At 44.1% G+C, this 18,060-nt stretch overlaps 1 protein-coding gene across 2 annotated transcripts in view; it reads left to right on the top strand.

Moving 5' to 3' along the window:
• ABLIM1 (actin binding LIM protein 1) overlaps positions 1-18,060 on the top strand; it is a 319,662-nt gene that overhangs the window by 95,799 nt on the left and 205,803 nt on the right. Inside the window, exon 1 of one of the 2 annotated variants that reach the window (XM_049854686.1) lies at positions 6,238-6,910. The exons of the other annotated variant lie outside the window; for it this stretch is intronic. Coding sequence (XP_049710643.1) covers positions 6,667-6,910 — 244 coding nt within the window. The 5' untranslated portion in view covers positions 6,238-6,666. Of the gene's footprint in view, positions 1-6,237; positions 6,911-18,060 lie in introns of those variants that run through there. 2 annotated transcript variants of the gene reach the window in all.

Raw genomic sequence — 18,060 nt, 5'->3', positions numbered from 1 at the left:
AAGGGAGCAATTTGACACACCCGGCCCTGCAGATGGGGAAACTTTTTGTGAGTGTCATTATTAGGAATATAATAGAAATACACAAAATTGTCCATGCAGAATGTAACACATAAGTCAAGTCTCTGTTCAGAAACACCTTTTCTTTTATTATAACAGAAAGTTACAACGTACCTACCACCTAATCATATCAAAAACTCTAAATCAGCCCCCAATCTTTTAGTCATGCTCAAACTGTACGTTGGAGCCCTGGTGGCGTAGGGCTTAAGAGCTCAGCTGCTGACAAAACGGTCAGCAATTCAAATCCACTAGTCGCTCCTTAGAAACCCTATTGGGCAGTTCTACTCTGTCCTATAGGATTGCTATGAGTTGGAATTGACTCGACAGACATGATTTTTTTTTTTTCTAATCTGTCTTTAGGAGCCCTGGTGGCATAGTGGCTAGGAGTTTGGCTGCTAACCAAAAGGGCAGCAGTTCAGATCCACCAACCAGTCCTTGGAAACCCGATGGGGGAGTTCTGCTCTGTCCTATAGGGTCTCAATAAGTTGGAATCGACTCAGTAGCAGTGGGTTTTGGTATAACTGTACATTGGGGTGGTATTTACCAGGTGGTGCTAGAGTTACACACATACGTGCCTGTGTCTCCTGCTAATTTATGTTCTCTTTGAGGTCCCCTGTCTTAGGCTGCTAACACCAGGCCTGTCCTATTGCAGGCACTCAGTAAATGTTTGTAGAATAAGTTAGCTCCCTTAAATGGAGGGTAGAGAAAAACCTGGGACCAATTCCATCATACCTACCTTACACAGTTCCCGTTACCCTAAACTGCAGGGAGTTCGTCTGTGAAATCAATGCTTAAGTGAAATCGATGCTTAAGTCCAGAGGTGAGTGGTCTCAAGAAAAGAAACTAGGGAGCGAGAAGTCCTGACCACAGGAGACTCAGGAAACAGATTGTTTGGGGTGTTTTGACAGTTGTTAGTAAATTGACAGTGAGCATGAGGTTTCTAGAGGCAGCTGGAGCTATTCATTGTTGAAATCGGTGAACTATAAATACTTCAAACTGTGCCACTGGGAAAGCTTCCCTCTGCATTTTTCTTCCTGGAGCGCTGTGGAGGGGAAGCTGGGGCAGGCAGGGCCCGCACACCTGCTCTGAACCAGCCCCTCCATCAGCGGAGGTGCAGAGAAGCGTGACGCTGGGCTTTCTAGGGCTGCGCTCAGCTCTTCATCCCACCTCAAGGACAACCTGTCTCCTAGTTACCCACCACTGGGACAGCTGTGGCTACAGCTGGCCGTTGTCTCTGGGTCACCAGCCTGTCACTTAGTGCCTTCTGGGTCAGTGGCACTTAGATAGGTTTTCACCAGGGTGAGGAGCAGCATATCTTGCAGCTTTATATGTGGGAAGAGAATCTCAGACAAAGCAGCATGGAATGTGTGCACTTTGCTCTCCTATTCAAGCAGCTAGTAATGGCCAAAGTGTGTTTCGTCTTTGGTATCAGCTTTTTATCCAAATAGTGGGTACTCACATTTCACAATGACTTCTTATGGAGAATTGTCAGATTCTGTTTACAAGCCTTTGAACCCCTAGCCTGTGTAGAGTCCTGTGTGAAGGACACAGGGTGACCAAGACAAGGCTCCTGCCCACCGGAAGCTGATAAGCAGCCAGGAGGAGAAATAAGACAGCTCACAGATAACCACATGACAAGGCAGAATATACTAGGCATCGTGGCAGAGCTGCTATTCTAGAAGAAGAAAGGAAGAATTTGATAGTAGCTGGAGTGATTCCAGACGCTTTGATGGTGGAGGTAACGTTTAAGCTGCATTTTTAAGCACAGGTGGATTTCCAGAACGTTCAGATGGCTTGAGGTTGAGGAATTTCAGAAGAGAAACAGGCATGGGAAGGATTAAGGGTTGGAGGGTCTGAAATGTGTTCAGGGCATAGAGAAGGGTCAGCAACTGAAGACCACAGCCTGGTGGATTGTGACGTGTGGGGAGCGACTTAGTGCTTGGACTCCCTGGAACAGATTCATGAAGGGCCTTGTCTAACATATGGGGTTTGAGCTCAGAGCATGCCTGGGACCCCTCCCTGAGCGGTCTCCATCTGATGCTGCTTCCTTGAAGGCGTTCCAAGCCTGCTGCTCATTGCTATTTGGAAATCTTGCCTATAGAGAGTATTGTCCCAGAGTAATCTGAGACCCTTGATGTCTGTTAACCTACTTATGCTTCAGTTCTCAGAGTGCTTTGGTACTTGCAATCCTGAACGCTCAGTAGATTTTATGTAGTATCTGAATTATTCATGGAGATGGTATGGAAGACAGGGCTTACTTAGCAGCTTGCTCCACTCGGAGCAGGTCTTAGGAGGGCGGCGTTACGGGAAGAGAGGCAGCTGGTTGCAGAGTGATGGACAAAGCAGGCCTTCTAGAGGAGCCCTATCCAGACAGGAGCCTGTGCCAGTATACCCAGAAAATCACAGCCTCCTCTGCAACCCTGGACATTGGGCTTGCAGAGGAGGCACCCAGGGCAGAGGATGCCGAGGACAGAAGGACTAGACTTTGCAGGTGGCAGGGAGCAAGTGTAGCCCGTGGAGCTGGAGAACCTTGAGTGGGCCCAGGCATTGTGATCAGGAAGTATGGTCACGCCCCTCCTCCGTCTGAGCCCTTCCACTCAAAAAACGGCTGTTTCTCTGTTTCATCTCCTCTGCTCAGCAGCAGAGTCATTGTGAGGATCGTGAGCCACTGCAGGTGTTTTAGACGGGATTGTCCAGCTCTTTTTTTGCTCACTTCTGATTGGAAAACAAAAACAAACAACAACAAAAAACAAAAGCAGGTAACCCCATTATAGTTAATAAAACCACAGGCTGTAACTTCAGACAGTGTCTTTAGAAAATTAATTCTATAAAGATTCACAACGGTGGTTTTCACTCTTCAAAATCTTTTCTTAAAAAGCCAGGATCTGGTAGATCTCAGCAGGTGATTTAAAGGCCAGGGCTGGGGGCGGGGCGGGGGGCGGTGGCACTTGTCTGAAAAAAAAGCCCTAAATCTTGACCTAGAATAAGGAAAGGCGGAGCTCATTTGTGGAGAACGGCTGCATGGATTGATCTGTGACTGGCGGATTAAGAGTGGCGGCTAAGGATCTGTCCCCTGAACACTGTGCATCCCCCCAAGCTCCTGGCTCTGTGTGCACAGGCAGGGTGCAGGGTCCCCGGTTTAAGGCCCTGCCTGTGATGGTTTCTTTACATAGTTTGTCTAGGTGCAGGTGAACTGTTTCTGGCAGGATCAGGAACTTCCTATCTGACAGGCTCTGCAGGCCAGTCTTGGGTGAGTTAAGTATTTGTCTCTAACTTTGTACTGTACACTGGAGTACTTCGTCATGCAAACATATAAACTATTACAGAACCCGCTGCACTCCTTTGTCCTTTGCTGTGACTCTCATTTCACGTGGGGCTGTGGCAGGAGGCTGATGTCTGTGCAGCAATGAAGAACTGGGTCCACTGGGGCTTCTTTAGGGGTCTTGCCCATACTGAGCTTTCATGGCTGTTTCAAGAGGTAGCTGTCAGGCAGATACCACTGAAAGCATATTTTTAAGCCTCTGCTGGGTGTTTACCCTGAACTATACAGAGAAGATTAAACTTAAGAGCTTTGGGCACCTCAGAACCCTGGTGGCGCAGTAGTTAAGAGCTCGGCTGCTAACCAAAAGGTCAGCAGTTCAAATCCACCAGGCACTACTCTGTCCTATAGGGTCACTATGAGTTGGAATCAACCACAGCAGCGGGTTTAGTTTGGGCACCTTAGAAAAAGGAGCTTAGTTCATGGGTGCCCATGGTCACGCTGGTTCCAACCGCCGAGGTGCCAGCATCTAGACTCTTACCTCTCTCTCCTACCTGTGGGAAGGGTCAGTCTCCTCCCATTTGTAGATCGTCATGTTGTCTTTAGAAGCAAGCATCTATTATTCTCATCAGGCTCCTCTATGATCCACATTTAGTTTACTTTCTATCCTGACCCAAAATTCATAATATGTATCAAGCTACCTGGGTGCCTGGGTGATGCAAACAGTTAATGCGCTCAGGTGCTAACTGAAAGGATGGAGGTTCAAGTCCGCTCAGAGGTGTCCCAGAAGAAAGGCCTGGGGATCTGCTTCTGAAAAATCAACCATTGACAACCCTGTGGAGCACAGTTCTACTCTGACACATATGGGGCGCCATGAGTCAGAGCTGGTGCTGATGTCAACTTTTTTTTTTTTTTTTTTGGGCTTTATCAAGTTAACTTAGGCTGTAATTATTTTACTGAAGAATTTAATTTTTTCTTTTTATAGTTACTGGGTTTATAAACTTGTCAAAAAATTCAGAGATGACCTAAATATAGTCTGCTGATATGATAGCTAAGAGTTGAGGTAGCGTCGATGTTATAGAATTAGTTTTAGTGGGCAATGCTTGATGAGCTGAGGGACCAAGGAGGCAGAACAGCTTTGTTGTGGAGCAGGAACACTTTCTTTTTTTTTTTTTTTTTCAGTCAGGAAGATGGCTGGGTTTGAAGAAAAACGATCATCTCATCTATCCAAAGTCAACGTTTGTGTGTTGTTAGTGTGTCCCAGAACCTGTGTTTGAAGCTGCTGCATCTTCTCTAGGTCTCTGTGAAGGCTGTACCTGTATTTGTTTCACAAACAGGCCATGTGAATACATGGAAGCCGGTGGAGGGGCTCAGGTTCTCAGTTCGCGAAGTGCAGAGTTACAGCAAACCGGCCGACCACAGGAAGGAGCGGTTGGTGTTGCAGGGCAGAGGTTCCCACATCACAGTGTTTACTAGATGAATGCTCTGGACGAAGCTGGTAGGTCCGAGGTAGGGCTCAGAGGTCTGCATTTTAAACAAGCTGGGAAACATCAATAAAATATATACATCATATATCCTGAGGCTCTTAGAAATAGGCAGGCAAGATGCCACAGATTGTCTTACCTGCTCTGTAAACTGTTTTCAGAGGAAGACCTTGTTCTGGGGAAAAGGTTGATATGAACCGTTCTCTCCCCAGTTGAGAACAGAAACTTCAAGGATTGACTGCAGTAGGGAGACAATTCCTAGTGACGAAAGAAGCAAGGATTTCCTTTCTTTGCTTCATCTGCCTAAAGCCTTTGTGGAAGTACCTGGCTGCTGTGGTAGAACAGTCATAGCTTGGGAGGCAGCACCCTGGCCTCACCATGGACTTGCTCTGTAGGCATGGTGCAGTCACTTAGCTTCTCTGAGACTTAACCTTTCCCATCTCAAAGTTAAAGGGCTGGAGTAGATCAGTGCTTCCCAAATGTTGGTCCTGGTCAGGGAAACTTTTAGGAATATAAATTCCTGGGCCTCACCCCCAAAGAATCTTACTCTGTAGGTCTGGGCCAGTATCCCAGAATTGGTATTTTTCAGAGCCCTACAGATGATTCTGATACAGTGGTAGCTGGGAATCACTGGACTAGATTGTCTTTAAAGGCCTTTCCAGATCTATAATTCTATTTAAAGTGTCTAAGGGTTTTAATAAGGAGCCCTGGTAGCACAGTGGTTAAGTGAAGCTGCTAACCGAGAGGTGGGCAGTTTGAACCCACCAGCAGCTCCACGGGAGAAAGATGTGGCATTCTGCCTTCATAAAGATTAAAAGCCTCGGAAACCTTATGGGGTAGTTCTACCCTGTCCTGTAGGCTCACTATGAGTCAAAATCGACTTGATAGCAACGGCGGTGGTAACAGATAGGGTTTTAATGAAAAGAAATTTTTGTTAGAACATAATAGCACAGGGACAAGAGAAGGAGTATGGGTTTATTCACTTTGACTTGTGACGATTGCATGGTTATAGACTATCACTTATTGTACTTAACCTTACTGTGTGGATGTCAGAGGGTAAATACTCATTACCAGAGTCGCCCTCTGTATATTAGCACCCTAATGACCTAACGATTCTGCCAACTTGTAACTTCGGGAAAACACACCGCTGTCTACATGGTCATCTGGTCTCCATCATGTGATTTTTGTGAGAGATCCTGCATTAGCAGAAAACCTACAAGATGACATTAAGAATATTATTAGCGTTGGATTAATGGAGTGAGACAGAAGGATTTTCATGGCACGACAGAGTGGATCTCTCATTAGAAAATGGAAAAGAAATGACTGTTTATCATGGCCTGGAGCTGGTTTTGTTGATAGCTGAATCTGAGGAAATTTAATTGAGGCTTCCCCTCTGTGAGATCTGAAATACTGGAGAACTTAGAATTATTATCCTGAGTTTTCTCTGACATCAGATTATATACAGTGTGTATATAGTATGTGCCTAGATATATTCTCAGTACACTTACCAGATGAAATTGAGTATGCTAGGAATATTTGCAGGTGAATTCCCTTAGATTTTGCAGCTATATCCTTCTTCTTGCTCTGGATATTAATTTGGTTTTGAATATGCATTTATGTCTCAGACTGACATAGTGTTGAGTTCCTGGCAGTGGCTGTTTATATATCATGCCTGATCATCTGCGTGAGTGTCTGGAGCGCTAAGCTCTTAAGGGTAATCTCTTAGATACATCGCCCTTAATCTTCTTTGCTGGGTACTGAGAACACAACGATAAGGAGCCGGGAGAACGGAGAGAGAGTTGTGGGGAAGCACAGCTTCTTCAGTCCCTTTCGTCCATTTCTCGTGTCTTTGTAATCCGCACCAAGATGCCGTCCTTCCTTGGTTTAAAGTGTCTGGGGAAATTGTGCAACCCTGAGAAAAGCAAAGTCACCTCATCTGAAAGAACCAGTACCAGGGGTTCGTACAGAAGGACACTGGTGGTGGAGGACGTGAGTGTCACTGGGACCCCTTGCCCTGCTCACAGGCGAGCCACCGTCACACATTTGTTGTACCTACGCCCCGAGGACCACTGCCTGTGTGGGCACGTGTTTAACAGCCTTGATCCTCTCGGTAAGTGGTGAGTGAAAGAGCCCACTACAGACATGGTTTTATGTTTTATGAGTAAGTAACTAAGTACCAACCGAGTGGTGGTTCAGTGGTGGAATTCTCTCCTCTCATGGGGGAGACCCAGATTCAATTCGTAGCCGGTACAGCTCTTCTTGCACAGCTACCACCTGTGTGTCAGTGGCACATGTTGCTATGACACTGAACAGGTTTCAGTGGAGCTTCCAGACTGAGGCAGACTAGGAAGAAAGGCCTGGCAATCTACTTCTGAAAATCAGCCAGTGAAAACCCTGTAGATCAGAATGGTCTGATCCGCAACCGATCATGGGGATGGTGTAGGACCGGGTATCGTTTTGTTCATTTGTGTATGGAGGTCACCATGAGTTGGAGCCTGACTTGACAGCAGTTGACAACAACAACAAAGTGTTATCTAGAGCTGTTCTTTGGTAATTTATTCTTCAAAGGAAACACTATACTTAATATATAATTAATGGGGTGGGGAGGTGAGTGGGGTGGAGAATGTAACTTAAGTACAGCTCTGGAGCTAAATTCTGAGTGTATTTTTGTCCAGGATATTATGGTCTCAATAACAAACATGTCTCTTTCTAAACTTGGTATGAGTAATTGTCTATAATAGGAAATACAATGGAAAAGCAACCTTTGTAGCCATAGATACTGTTCTTTCATATCATAAAGATGAATGAGAAGGAAATGTTCAAGGCAGCAGATTGATACCAGTATATCACGACCTAAATAAAGCAGTGGTCAGATTGTATCACTGCTTAGAGAGGGCTCGTCTTGTGACATATGTAAAAAGAAAAGAGAAGGTTTATAACATTGAGTGTGCTTATCAAGGTTTCTTTTCAGTGAAACTCATTAAAACGTGAACACTCATCCATCTGCCTGGAAAGAGGTGGAGAAACCTCAGCCTGAGAGTAGTTAACTCAATTTCAGACTTTTTGACATGATAATGATGCCTTTATTAATGAAGATGATACCTACCCAACAGTTCCCTCCTCATCAAAATCAGAACGACAATTAGTACAGGCGGTAGAAGACTATTAGCCATGGTCCCTGTAAGCATATAAAGATGTTGGATGAGCCAGAAAGCATCATATATGCTTGATAATTCTTGGACCACTAGAGAGGATGGCAGGGCTGGGTTAAGGTTAGGTGTGATAACGGAGTTAACCTATACTGAGTGCTGGCTGGGAGGGGCTGGCTAGCTAAGGCAGGACAGGGCACAGATTCTGATAGATGCTGATGGTGACAGCTCCTTGGCTTTCTCACTCTCCAGCTGTCTCCCCCTCGCTACTCCAGGCTAATCCTTCTTAGGAGAGAAACCATGGACCGTACCTTCTGATTCCAGACCTCTTACAAACTACTCTAGAAAGACCATTCAGAGCTGACAATGCTTATTGCAATTAGGGACACCTCCCTCAAGTATCAGATTCACATGCTGGTGGGTGCCTCAAATCCCCTTACGGAGGAAAAACAGATTTATTCCACACATGGGAATAAAAAAAAACTTAAAACGTAGATTTCTGTTGGAGCTAATATTTAAAGGTGAATCGTTTGGGGCTTCTACTGAAAGGGATTCAAATCAGCTGTTTTTGGAATGAACTGTTGATGTTCAGGAAAGAGATAAGGCGTGTCAGTAGGGGAAGGCAGGAAGTCAGGGGGAGACCAGGTAAATTGCAGATGAATGAGAGAGTGCACTGGGCAATGGCTTGTCACCAGGTTCAGTCAGGAGAACAAGAGAATAAACAGCATCAAAGAGAACCCTGGGTAAAGGGAAGGGTAACCTTCTCTGGGATATCCGTATCTCAGCAGGGGCAGGTAAGGAAATCTGAGAGATTAGTTCAGTGTTGTGGCTTTGGGGCTGGACATTCCAGATTTGAGTCCCAGCTCTTTGACTTTGTTATTTTGGGAAATTAGTGTCTCCAAGTCCAAGTTTTCTCATCTGTCAAGTATGCAGAATAATATCTACCTTATTTTTTTTATATGATTGTTCTAAGCAGGGCTGTTCCTAAGGTATATGGAGCCCTGGGGAAATATTTTTACAGGGCTTCTGTCTAAATAAACAGTTTGAGTCACTCCAAATCAGTGAGTTAACAGCCCAATGTCAGTTTATCCTGGGGAAGAAATGCCAGCCTCGAGAGAGAGGGTCACTTCCCAGCCTTCTCTACTGGAATCCTGCCAGCTCCAGGGCCTGAGCCACAAGCATAAGTCCTGGAGCTCTTCAGGGCATCTGGTCGACCCCCTGCATGGCCACAGCAGCAGCAAATAGGGAGAGTGAGGAGGATCATTGGAAAGAGCCCTGAAATGGAGGCTGGGGTACCCCACCCCAGCACTGCTGGCCCTGGCTGGTCCCAGGCACCAGAAGGGAACTTAGAAAATTCTGATGAAGGCATGGGGTCAGGGCAGGGGTGCAGCTTGTCCGAGTCTAAAGGCAGTACTGATTATGAGGATTAAATGAGAACATACATATAAAAGTGGTTGGGATAGTGGCAAACACAAACACCTACTAAATGTTAGCAATAGTAATAATAATAGTTCATTATTTAAAAAAAATAATTACTTCCGTCATTTGCCTTCCACTGCTGTGAAGCAATAGAGGCTCAGTTTGGGGGCTGCCAGGGCCCAGGACTATGCAGTACGGGAAGTGGGATTCCCAGGAAGCCACTATGTTTGCTCTGGGTATCCTATTTAGGACAGGTGCATGGAGAAGTGCACGCTTCTGCCGTCATGCGTGTTCCTGTGCTGGTGAAGCCCCAGTGTGCTCAGGAGCAGTCCTGGCAGGGCACTCTGGGATATTTGGCCAAGGCCTCCTGCAGCTGCTAGACAGACCTCAAGATGCTGCAGCTTCCTGTTGTTGTCTGGGGCTCAGCTCCTGCTTTGAACCTGTGCAGGGGCTCCATGCCTTTCAGAGTGCCCCCACTTGTATCTCTCCTTTGTCATGCTCAAAACAACGCTAGGAAGTTGGTGGGGAAGGTACTGTTTTCCCTATTTAAGAACAGGAAAGGAATTGGCAAGAAGCTGGGAGCTGTGGACAAAGCAGACATATCAGTGAACTTACAGAATAGCTTCTGCATGTGTCTATAACAGAAGCCTTGGTGGCACAGTGGTTTAGTGCTCAGCTGCTAACTGAAAGGCAGGCAGTTCAAACCCACCAGCCTCAGGACAAAGATGTGGCAGTCTGCTTCCATAAAGATTACAGCCTTGGAAACTCTATGAGGGCAGTTGTACTCTGTCCTGTAGTGTCACTATGAATTGGAATCAACTCGACGGCAACGGGGTTGGTGCACATAACTCTATCTGTAATTGTGGATGCAGTCCCATTGTAGAAAAATGGCTTTCATTCATTGATTCAAATATTGTGTCAAATGCTTTATAATTTTTCTTTGTTTCGTATTACCAATAACTCAGCAAAGCAAGTACTATTTTTATCCTAGCTTTACAGGTGAGGAAACTGAAAACACATGCAGTTAAGAGACTGGCCAAAGTGCATGTAGGTAGTGAGTGGAAGAGCTGGATTTGAACTCAGGTCTGCTGGACAAACAAGGTCATACTCTAAACCTTGATGCTGCATTACTCAGCCCCTGAGCATAACGACAGGTAACCATGAGTCTGCTGAGCACTAGCACCCACATTTCAAGTTTGTACATAATGTTGCTAGTCAAGTCTTCTAGCAACTCAAATTTAAAGACACTCTTATGAAAGAAATTGCTTCTGCCAGGAAAAAGAGCAAGCATTTCTTTTCCCCAGTTCATAAATACGGGCTTTCCGTATGGAATTTTCTCTTAGTTCTATTCTAGGAACTTAGAGTAAGTTTTTGAACCTGCGTTTCTTTTTGTCCTTCGGAGTTTCTGGGTCTCGTACAAATGAAAGAGAGAGCCCTGGTGGCGCATTGGTTAAGTGCTTGGCTGCTCACTGGAAGGTGGGCAGTTGGAACCTTCCAGCCAAGGGAGAAAGGTATGGCAGTCTGCTTCTGTGAAGATTTACAGCCTTGGAAACCCTCTGGGGAAGTTCTACTCTGTTTTATAGGATTGCTGTGAATTAGAATTGCCTAGATGGCAAAAAAAAAAAATTTTTTTTTTTTTTTAGATGGCAAGGTTTTTGTTTTTTAAACAAATCAAAGAGCATAGTTAGGGCAGTTACCTCCTTGACAAACAAGCAAGAGAGCCGCACTGTTATCAAAAGCCCTGGGGCTATCTAGAGAGGGTTCAGTGATTATGTCAGTTGAGTTCAAATCCCAAAGCAGAATGTTCTGGACTAGAGACCAGGGACCAAAGTAGACTTGGCAGTCCCATCCCCGGAAAAGCAACTCATATCCCTGAGGATAGAAAGGTGGTTCTGGTCTGGTTAAAGCACTTGCTGTGGCCTCCTTGTTGCATTCAGGCCGTCCCTAGGGATGGGCTTCTCTAGGAATGGTCTCCCCAGGACCCACAGACTCAGATTTACCACACAGTTGAGAGAACCTCATGGGGCTTTGTACATTGTTGTCTCATAAACCTGTTTTTAACTAACCATAACCTATAGCACTGTGATTCTTTAACTTTTCTGTTCGTTCACCTTCTTATCCCGTTCACTATCCCAATTCCATGGATCAGTCATCTATGTCAGAGGCCCAGGGGAAGGTCTTGGATATTGTGGGCCTAAGGCCAGAAGGGCCTTGTTGTCCCCAGGTTGAAGAACATCTTCCTCAACACTCTATGGAGCTTCTCTGTAGCATGTTCCCAGTAATATTGAGGTGCTGTGTTGCAAAAAGGTTTTTAATATCTTGTAAACCTCAGAATCAATTGTAAAGCTCCCCCCCCCCACCCCGCCCCTTAAATTTGAGAGATGGGTTTGACCTGGGCATAAAGAAATGTATCCTAGGAGATATGACAATGAGGAGCGTCTGGTTCCTCCCCTCAGCCCTGCTGTCCTGATCGATGGCTTCGACTCATGGCTGTTCTGAGACCCAAAGAGGCAACAAGGGATCTGCTGTTTGTAGGGGTAGGCACCACCTGGGGACCTCAGTTCCTCCAGCAGGCCAGGCCTCCAGGGCACGTCCGTGTGCTGATGGGCTGTGGTTCCCTCAAAACAGCAGCCTTACTTTGACTTCTATTGAAGATGGAAGAGATCGGTGGTGACTGGTTTCTTCCTAATCTTGGAAGGACGTGAAAGGAGAGAGATTTGAGATTTAAGCTGTATGGTAAAGCATTAGACACTCGGTGTTTTTCCCCTTGATTTATAGTTACCAATAACCTCTGTTAGCCTCCTATATCTTCCCATTCCATTGGTTTAATCGTTTTTCCCAGAATCAAATATTTCAAGTCCTTGACAGTCAGGCCTTGCCTTTCTGTCATGTCCACCCATTAACCCCTACATTGGATTTCATTACCACAAGTGTTTGAAGGACTCTTTCATGTTGGCCCTCTTGGCACATGCTTGTGTGCTGCCTGCTGTGTCCTCCCAGTTCTTACCCTTCTGACCTGCAGGCAGGTTCAGTTGAAGCCTTTCCTTCTCTGCGGAGGAAGCTTGTCTTACCTCCTGCTTCATCCTGCTCTGTGCTTCTGTTTGAGTAGAGCGCCTGTTTATCTGTCTTACTCAGTACACCACAGAGTTCCTTCTGTGGCATGGAGGGAATCTTATTTATATTTTTTATTCCCATTATACTACCTGGCATGGAAAAAGCTGTGAGTGTGTGAATGAATGAATGTTTTAAAAAATGAAATAACCACAGTAGAATATAATGAGGCATAAGATTGTCCTCCAGCCGTCAAGTGTCTGAAGCAGGAGAAGCAGTAGAACAGAGGAGCCGAGAGGGCAGGGCGCTGCAGTCAGATTGCCCGAATTCACAGTCCAGTCCTGCCCTTTGAAGTTGTGTGACCTGGGCAAGTTACTTAATATCTCTGAGCCTCTATTTTTTCACATGTAAAATACAGATGCCACTACCTACAGTGCAGTAATATTGTGAGAATTAAAAGAAAATGTAAGTATGTAGCACTTAGTAGGTGCTCAGTGAATATTTGTCTCTTCCCTCTCCTTTTCCCTACCCCAAATCTGTAAGAAGTAAAATAAATTGTATAGATAATAAATGTAATTATTCTTCAAAGGAAGGAAATATCACTTGGATCTGGGTGGCCAGAGAAAGAAATGTAGAATTTGAGCGAGGCAATAGATAAGATTTACCCAAAATGTGAGTAATAGGAAAATATTAAAATGATATGAGATAAAATAGAAGACATTTTTTCACTTAATTCCTCTGCCTGGATCTGCTTGAACCAGACTTATTTGTGTGTGTGTGCATATGTGTGTGCATGCACGTGGGTGTGTATATGTTGCATTGTGTCATTTTTTTGCTTTTGTTCTTTTTAAGCCACAGGAATGTGGGCAAGTAACTATTTCCTTATGAGATGTTCTGGACCAATTTACTTCTTTAAGTAACTAAATCTGCTGAAATATTCCATTAGTTTTAATTATATGTTCTTAAAAATTAATCTTGCTTAAGGTCAGAGGCTAGAAACCCTGCTGGCATAGTGGTTAAGTACTACGGCTGCTAACCAAAGGGTTGGCAGTTCGAATCTGCCAGGTGCTCCTTGGAAACTCTATGGGGCAGTTCTGCTCTGTCCTATAAGGTCGCTATGAGTCGGAATTGACTCGACAACACTGGTTTGGTTTGGTTTGGTAAGGTCAGAGGCTAAGGTGGTTCTGTTTAAGTTTATTGTTTGGCATTGCTTTTTGTCCTGGCTTTAACATTTTTTGATTTGGACTAAGAGTGGCCTGCTGTCAAAAAAAAAAACCCTGAATTAGCATTATTTGATCCTGGCAATTCTGGGGTATGACCCAGAGTTTATGATTATAGACTCGTGTTAGTTGAGCAAATCAGCCATGAGCCTGGAATGGCCCTGGGATGCAAGACGAAGCTGCCAACAAGAAGGTGGTGTAGCCAGTGTGCTACTGGTTAGGGTGTAGAAGTAGCCAGCAGAGGGGTGATCCCTTCATCACACTTGAGAAGACACCACACCCAGAACGCATTCGAGTACTCCTTTGCAGAATCAGGTTTCATGGGACCTTCAAATTCAAATACGTTGGAACTCAAGATGGACCATGATATGCATTAGAATTCTAGATGTTTGTTAAAGACAGAACTAAAACTTTGATATCAACACCCTCATTTTACAAGGACTGAGAGCTGAGGCCTAGAGACGTAAAGTGACTTTCCCAAGGTCTGTCGTGTAATTGGAGGCAGAATTAGATTGAGGACCTAGGCCTCCTTTCTCCTTGTTTAATACTCCCGAAGAGAATGCCGAAAGATTGTCAAACATTTTTTTTTTTTTTTAGTTTACTTTGAGACTCAGCTTGGGCGACAGCCCCGCTGTGAAGCCTCTCCAGGCCTCTCAGCCTACCCTCTCCTTATACCACACAAATGCCCATCTGAGCACCTTTGTGCTTGGTTATGTCTATTGTGTGCACGCTTCTTCCTACCAGCTAGCAGGGTCCTGTTGCCAGCAAAGATGTTTTATTGATCTTTGTGTCTCCGCTGCATAGCATCAAACCCCAAAAACCAAAGCCATTGCTGTCAAGTCAGTTGCAACTCATAGCAACCCTGTAGCACAGTGCTTGGCAAATAAAGGCACTTCATACAATCTTGAATTAAGTCAAAGCTAAAAGTGAAATAGCTTTTTCACTAGAGTGGAAAATTCTATATGTACATTCATGCCTATTTATATATATATACATATATACACCAAGAGGCAGTCATTTGAACAGTACTACGGGATACTATGTGGTTTAAAATCAGGAAAGGTGTGAGTCAGGGTTGTATCCTTCCACCATATTTATTCAATATGTATGCTGAGCAAGTAATCCGAGAAGCTGGACTGTATAAAGAAGAAGATGGCATCAGGATTGGAGGAAGACTCATTAACAACCTGCGACGCATAGATGACACAACCATCCTTGCTGAAAGTGAAGAGGACTTCAATCACTCACTGGTGAAGATCAAAGAATATTGCCTTCAGAATGGATTACACCTCAACATAAAGAAAACAAAAATCCTCACAACTGGACCAATAAGCGACATCATGATAAATGGATAGAAGATTGACATTGTCAAGGATTTCATTTTACTTGGATCCACAATCTATGCCCATGGGAGCAGCAGTTAGGAAATCAAACAACATACTACATTGGGAAAATCTGCTGCAAAAGACCTCTTTAAAGTATGCAAAAGCAAAGATGTCACTTTGAGGACTAAGGCATGTCTGACCCAAGTCATGATATTTTCGGTCACCTCAAATTCATGCGAAAGCAGGACAGTGAATAAGGAAGACCAGAGAAGAATTGATGCCTTTGAATTATGTTGTTGTGGAAGAATGTTGCAATACTGTGGACTGCCAAAAGAACGAACAAGTCTGTCTTGGAAGAAGTACAACCAGAATGCTCCTTGGAAGCAAGGATGGCGAGACCTCATCTCACATATTTTGGACATGTTATCAGGAGAGACCAGTCCCTGGAAAAGGACATCGTGCTTAGTAATGTAGAGGGTCAGCAGAAATCCTGGATGAGGTGGACTGATACGGTAGCTGCAACAATGAGCTCAAGCATAGCAACAGTTATGAGAATGCTGCAGGACCAGGCAGTGTTTTGTTCTGTTGTACATGGGGTTGCTATGAGTCAGAACCAAATCAATGGCACCTAACAACAACAACATTTCAATCTTCAAAACTGCTTATATTCCTATAACATAGAGGTCTGCAAACATATCATGTAAAGGACGGTAGGGTCTCTGCTCTGAAACATTATTTAATGGATTTCTTTTTCATACTGGGAGTGCCCTAATGTAGCCCCCAACTTTTGTTTGGTTGCTGTTTGGAAACCCTTCCTCATCCAAGTTTTGTAGCCATAGATAGCAACTGAAATGAATCAGAAATGTCAGGGGTTGTTCTGACTCAGTGCCTAGAAAAAGCAGCTCACAAAAGTATTTATGTGGCTGACGTGGAGAGGGAGAATTTTGATGAAATAGACAGGGTCCCCAACAGGTAAAGATGGACTTGGAAAGAAAAGTCAAAGAGCCACCCAGCCTTCTCCCTCTGTGTCCACCATGACTCGGATAATTTTGTAAGGTTGTTTTTGACATCACTAGAATATTCCAGTTGCTTAACATTTGCTTGCCTTGTGGGGCATTTCCCAGTTCTGTTTCATACCAGCCTTTTGCCTGAAGTGCTGACATGTGATTCTAGTATGTAGCGAGATGTGCTTATCTGTTTTCTCTCCCTCAACTAGACTTGTCCTTAAAGGCGACAGTCAAACTCTGTAATCACTTGTTACCCAGCAGTACTTAAGGGGTAGTGCTTTCGTGATAAGTAACAGTCTCATCTTTTAGATTATCAACTGGGCCAATATTATCCTTCATAAAAATACCATGTGATGTTAATTTGTTTAGTAACACTTCAGCTGAACTTGATCTAGCGTAGATCATGGTCCATTTGGCCTATTTTATCAGAGTTTAAAGAGAATGCAAGGAGCTACTTCCACCCTATTTCTTGGTAGGCTTCTTTATATGGACTATGAGGAATGGTCTCGTTCATTTTCTTTATATGAAGGAGCTGGTGAAAAGAGCCCAAGCAACCTTCTGTAACTCTTCCTGTAGTTGGCGAGATCCGCATTCTCCCTAAAGCCTTCTATCTCCTTTTGCTTAGTGGCACGCATTCCTTCCTTCAGACCTTCATAGCGTTCTCTCAGTGTCTCTGATTCCAGTCCCTTTCCACCTCCATTGGAGTTATTTAGGTGCTTGTGTTCTTTGCTCTACTAGAGTGTAAACTCTTGGAGGCCCAGTCATCTTTGATCTATAAACAACTTCCAGCCCCTTGGAGGTGATACTTTGCACATCATAGGTGCTTAGTAAACACTTGTTAGCTTAACTGATGAGTCAACAGTCATTTTTTTCACTTCATTCTTCCCTGACATATGTTGTTGTTGGGTGCCATCGAGTTGATTCCAACTCATGGTGACCCATGTGACAGAGTAGAACTGCCCCATAAGGTTTTCTTGGCTATAATCTTTATAGAAGCAGATTGGCAGGTCCTTCTCCCACAGAGCTGCTGGGGGGTTCAAACTGCCATCCTTTCATTTAGCAGCCAAGTGCTTAACCGTTGAGTCACCAAGGCTCCTTTCTCTGAGGTATATGCCCAGATTTTTGTCCACCTGGCTCTCGATTGTGTGGTGCTGTGGCTTGATGCTGTTTTGCAGCTTAGTTGCTTTTTTGTCTTTTGTGTAAAAATTTAATAGACAATGAGCCATGTTGGTAAATACTTAGCACGCTTAGTATATTTTATTCAGGAAGGGAAAAGCTACTGTGTAATCCAGTCCCTAAACTAAGAAGAATTTAAGTTCTAAATATTTCCCTTCCTGACCTCCTTCTAATCTCCCTGAAAACCCGCAACAAATCTAATACATATACAGAATGTTTTCTGTCTTGCTGGGGAGTGTGAGAAGAGAGGAAGAGAAGAAAACTGCCTTCCATACCTCTTTCAAAAATATAGCCAACTGGGCATATGGTGTATAGTACTAGCACAATCTTTGGTAGAATTGTAGCAATATGCAGCTGTTTAAATTTTAAAGAGAACCCACACATGTATGTAAACACAATTGACTATCGTTATAAAGGGATTCATATCTGCAGAGCTTGATAAATGTCATACGTCACATCTTTTCCCCAAAAAGAAAACTGCAGACTGAAAAGACATTGGGGGCATATTTGCTTATGAGGTAGTTCTTAGTTCTGATCCCTGTTACCAGAGTGAAACCAAGTAAGGCTTAGTTTATGGATTTTGAAGGATGAAGCCATTTAGCACAGGATGAGTGCATACAAATACCATTGTTTATACAGTAAAATGATCAAATTAATCATTGATTTTCTTGAGGGAAAAAAATGACACATTGTGTCGGATGAGCATATTTGACCTCTTCAGGGTATTATTCTATTTAGAATCTGTCTCTATAATCTAAAGTAGAGGACTAGTTGAAAATGATCGTGGATCAAGACAAATTTTTTTTTTTTTTTATAGTATAAAAACTTGGATAAGTTAGATTCTCTTTTGTGCTCACCTCTCTACCACCCCCAGAAGCAGACCCTGAAACAGGGATTTGAGGGCAAGGAATTT

This window comes from Elephas maximus, chromosome 16, assembly GCF_024166365.1.
Source record: "Elephas maximus indicus isolate mEleMax1 chromosome 16, mEleMax1 primary haplotype, whole genome shotgun sequence".
NCBI lineage: Eukaryota > Metazoa > Chordata > Mammalia > Proboscidea > Elephantidae > Elephas > Elephas maximus.
This window is presented reverse-complemented; position numbering and strand designations above follow the sequence as displayed.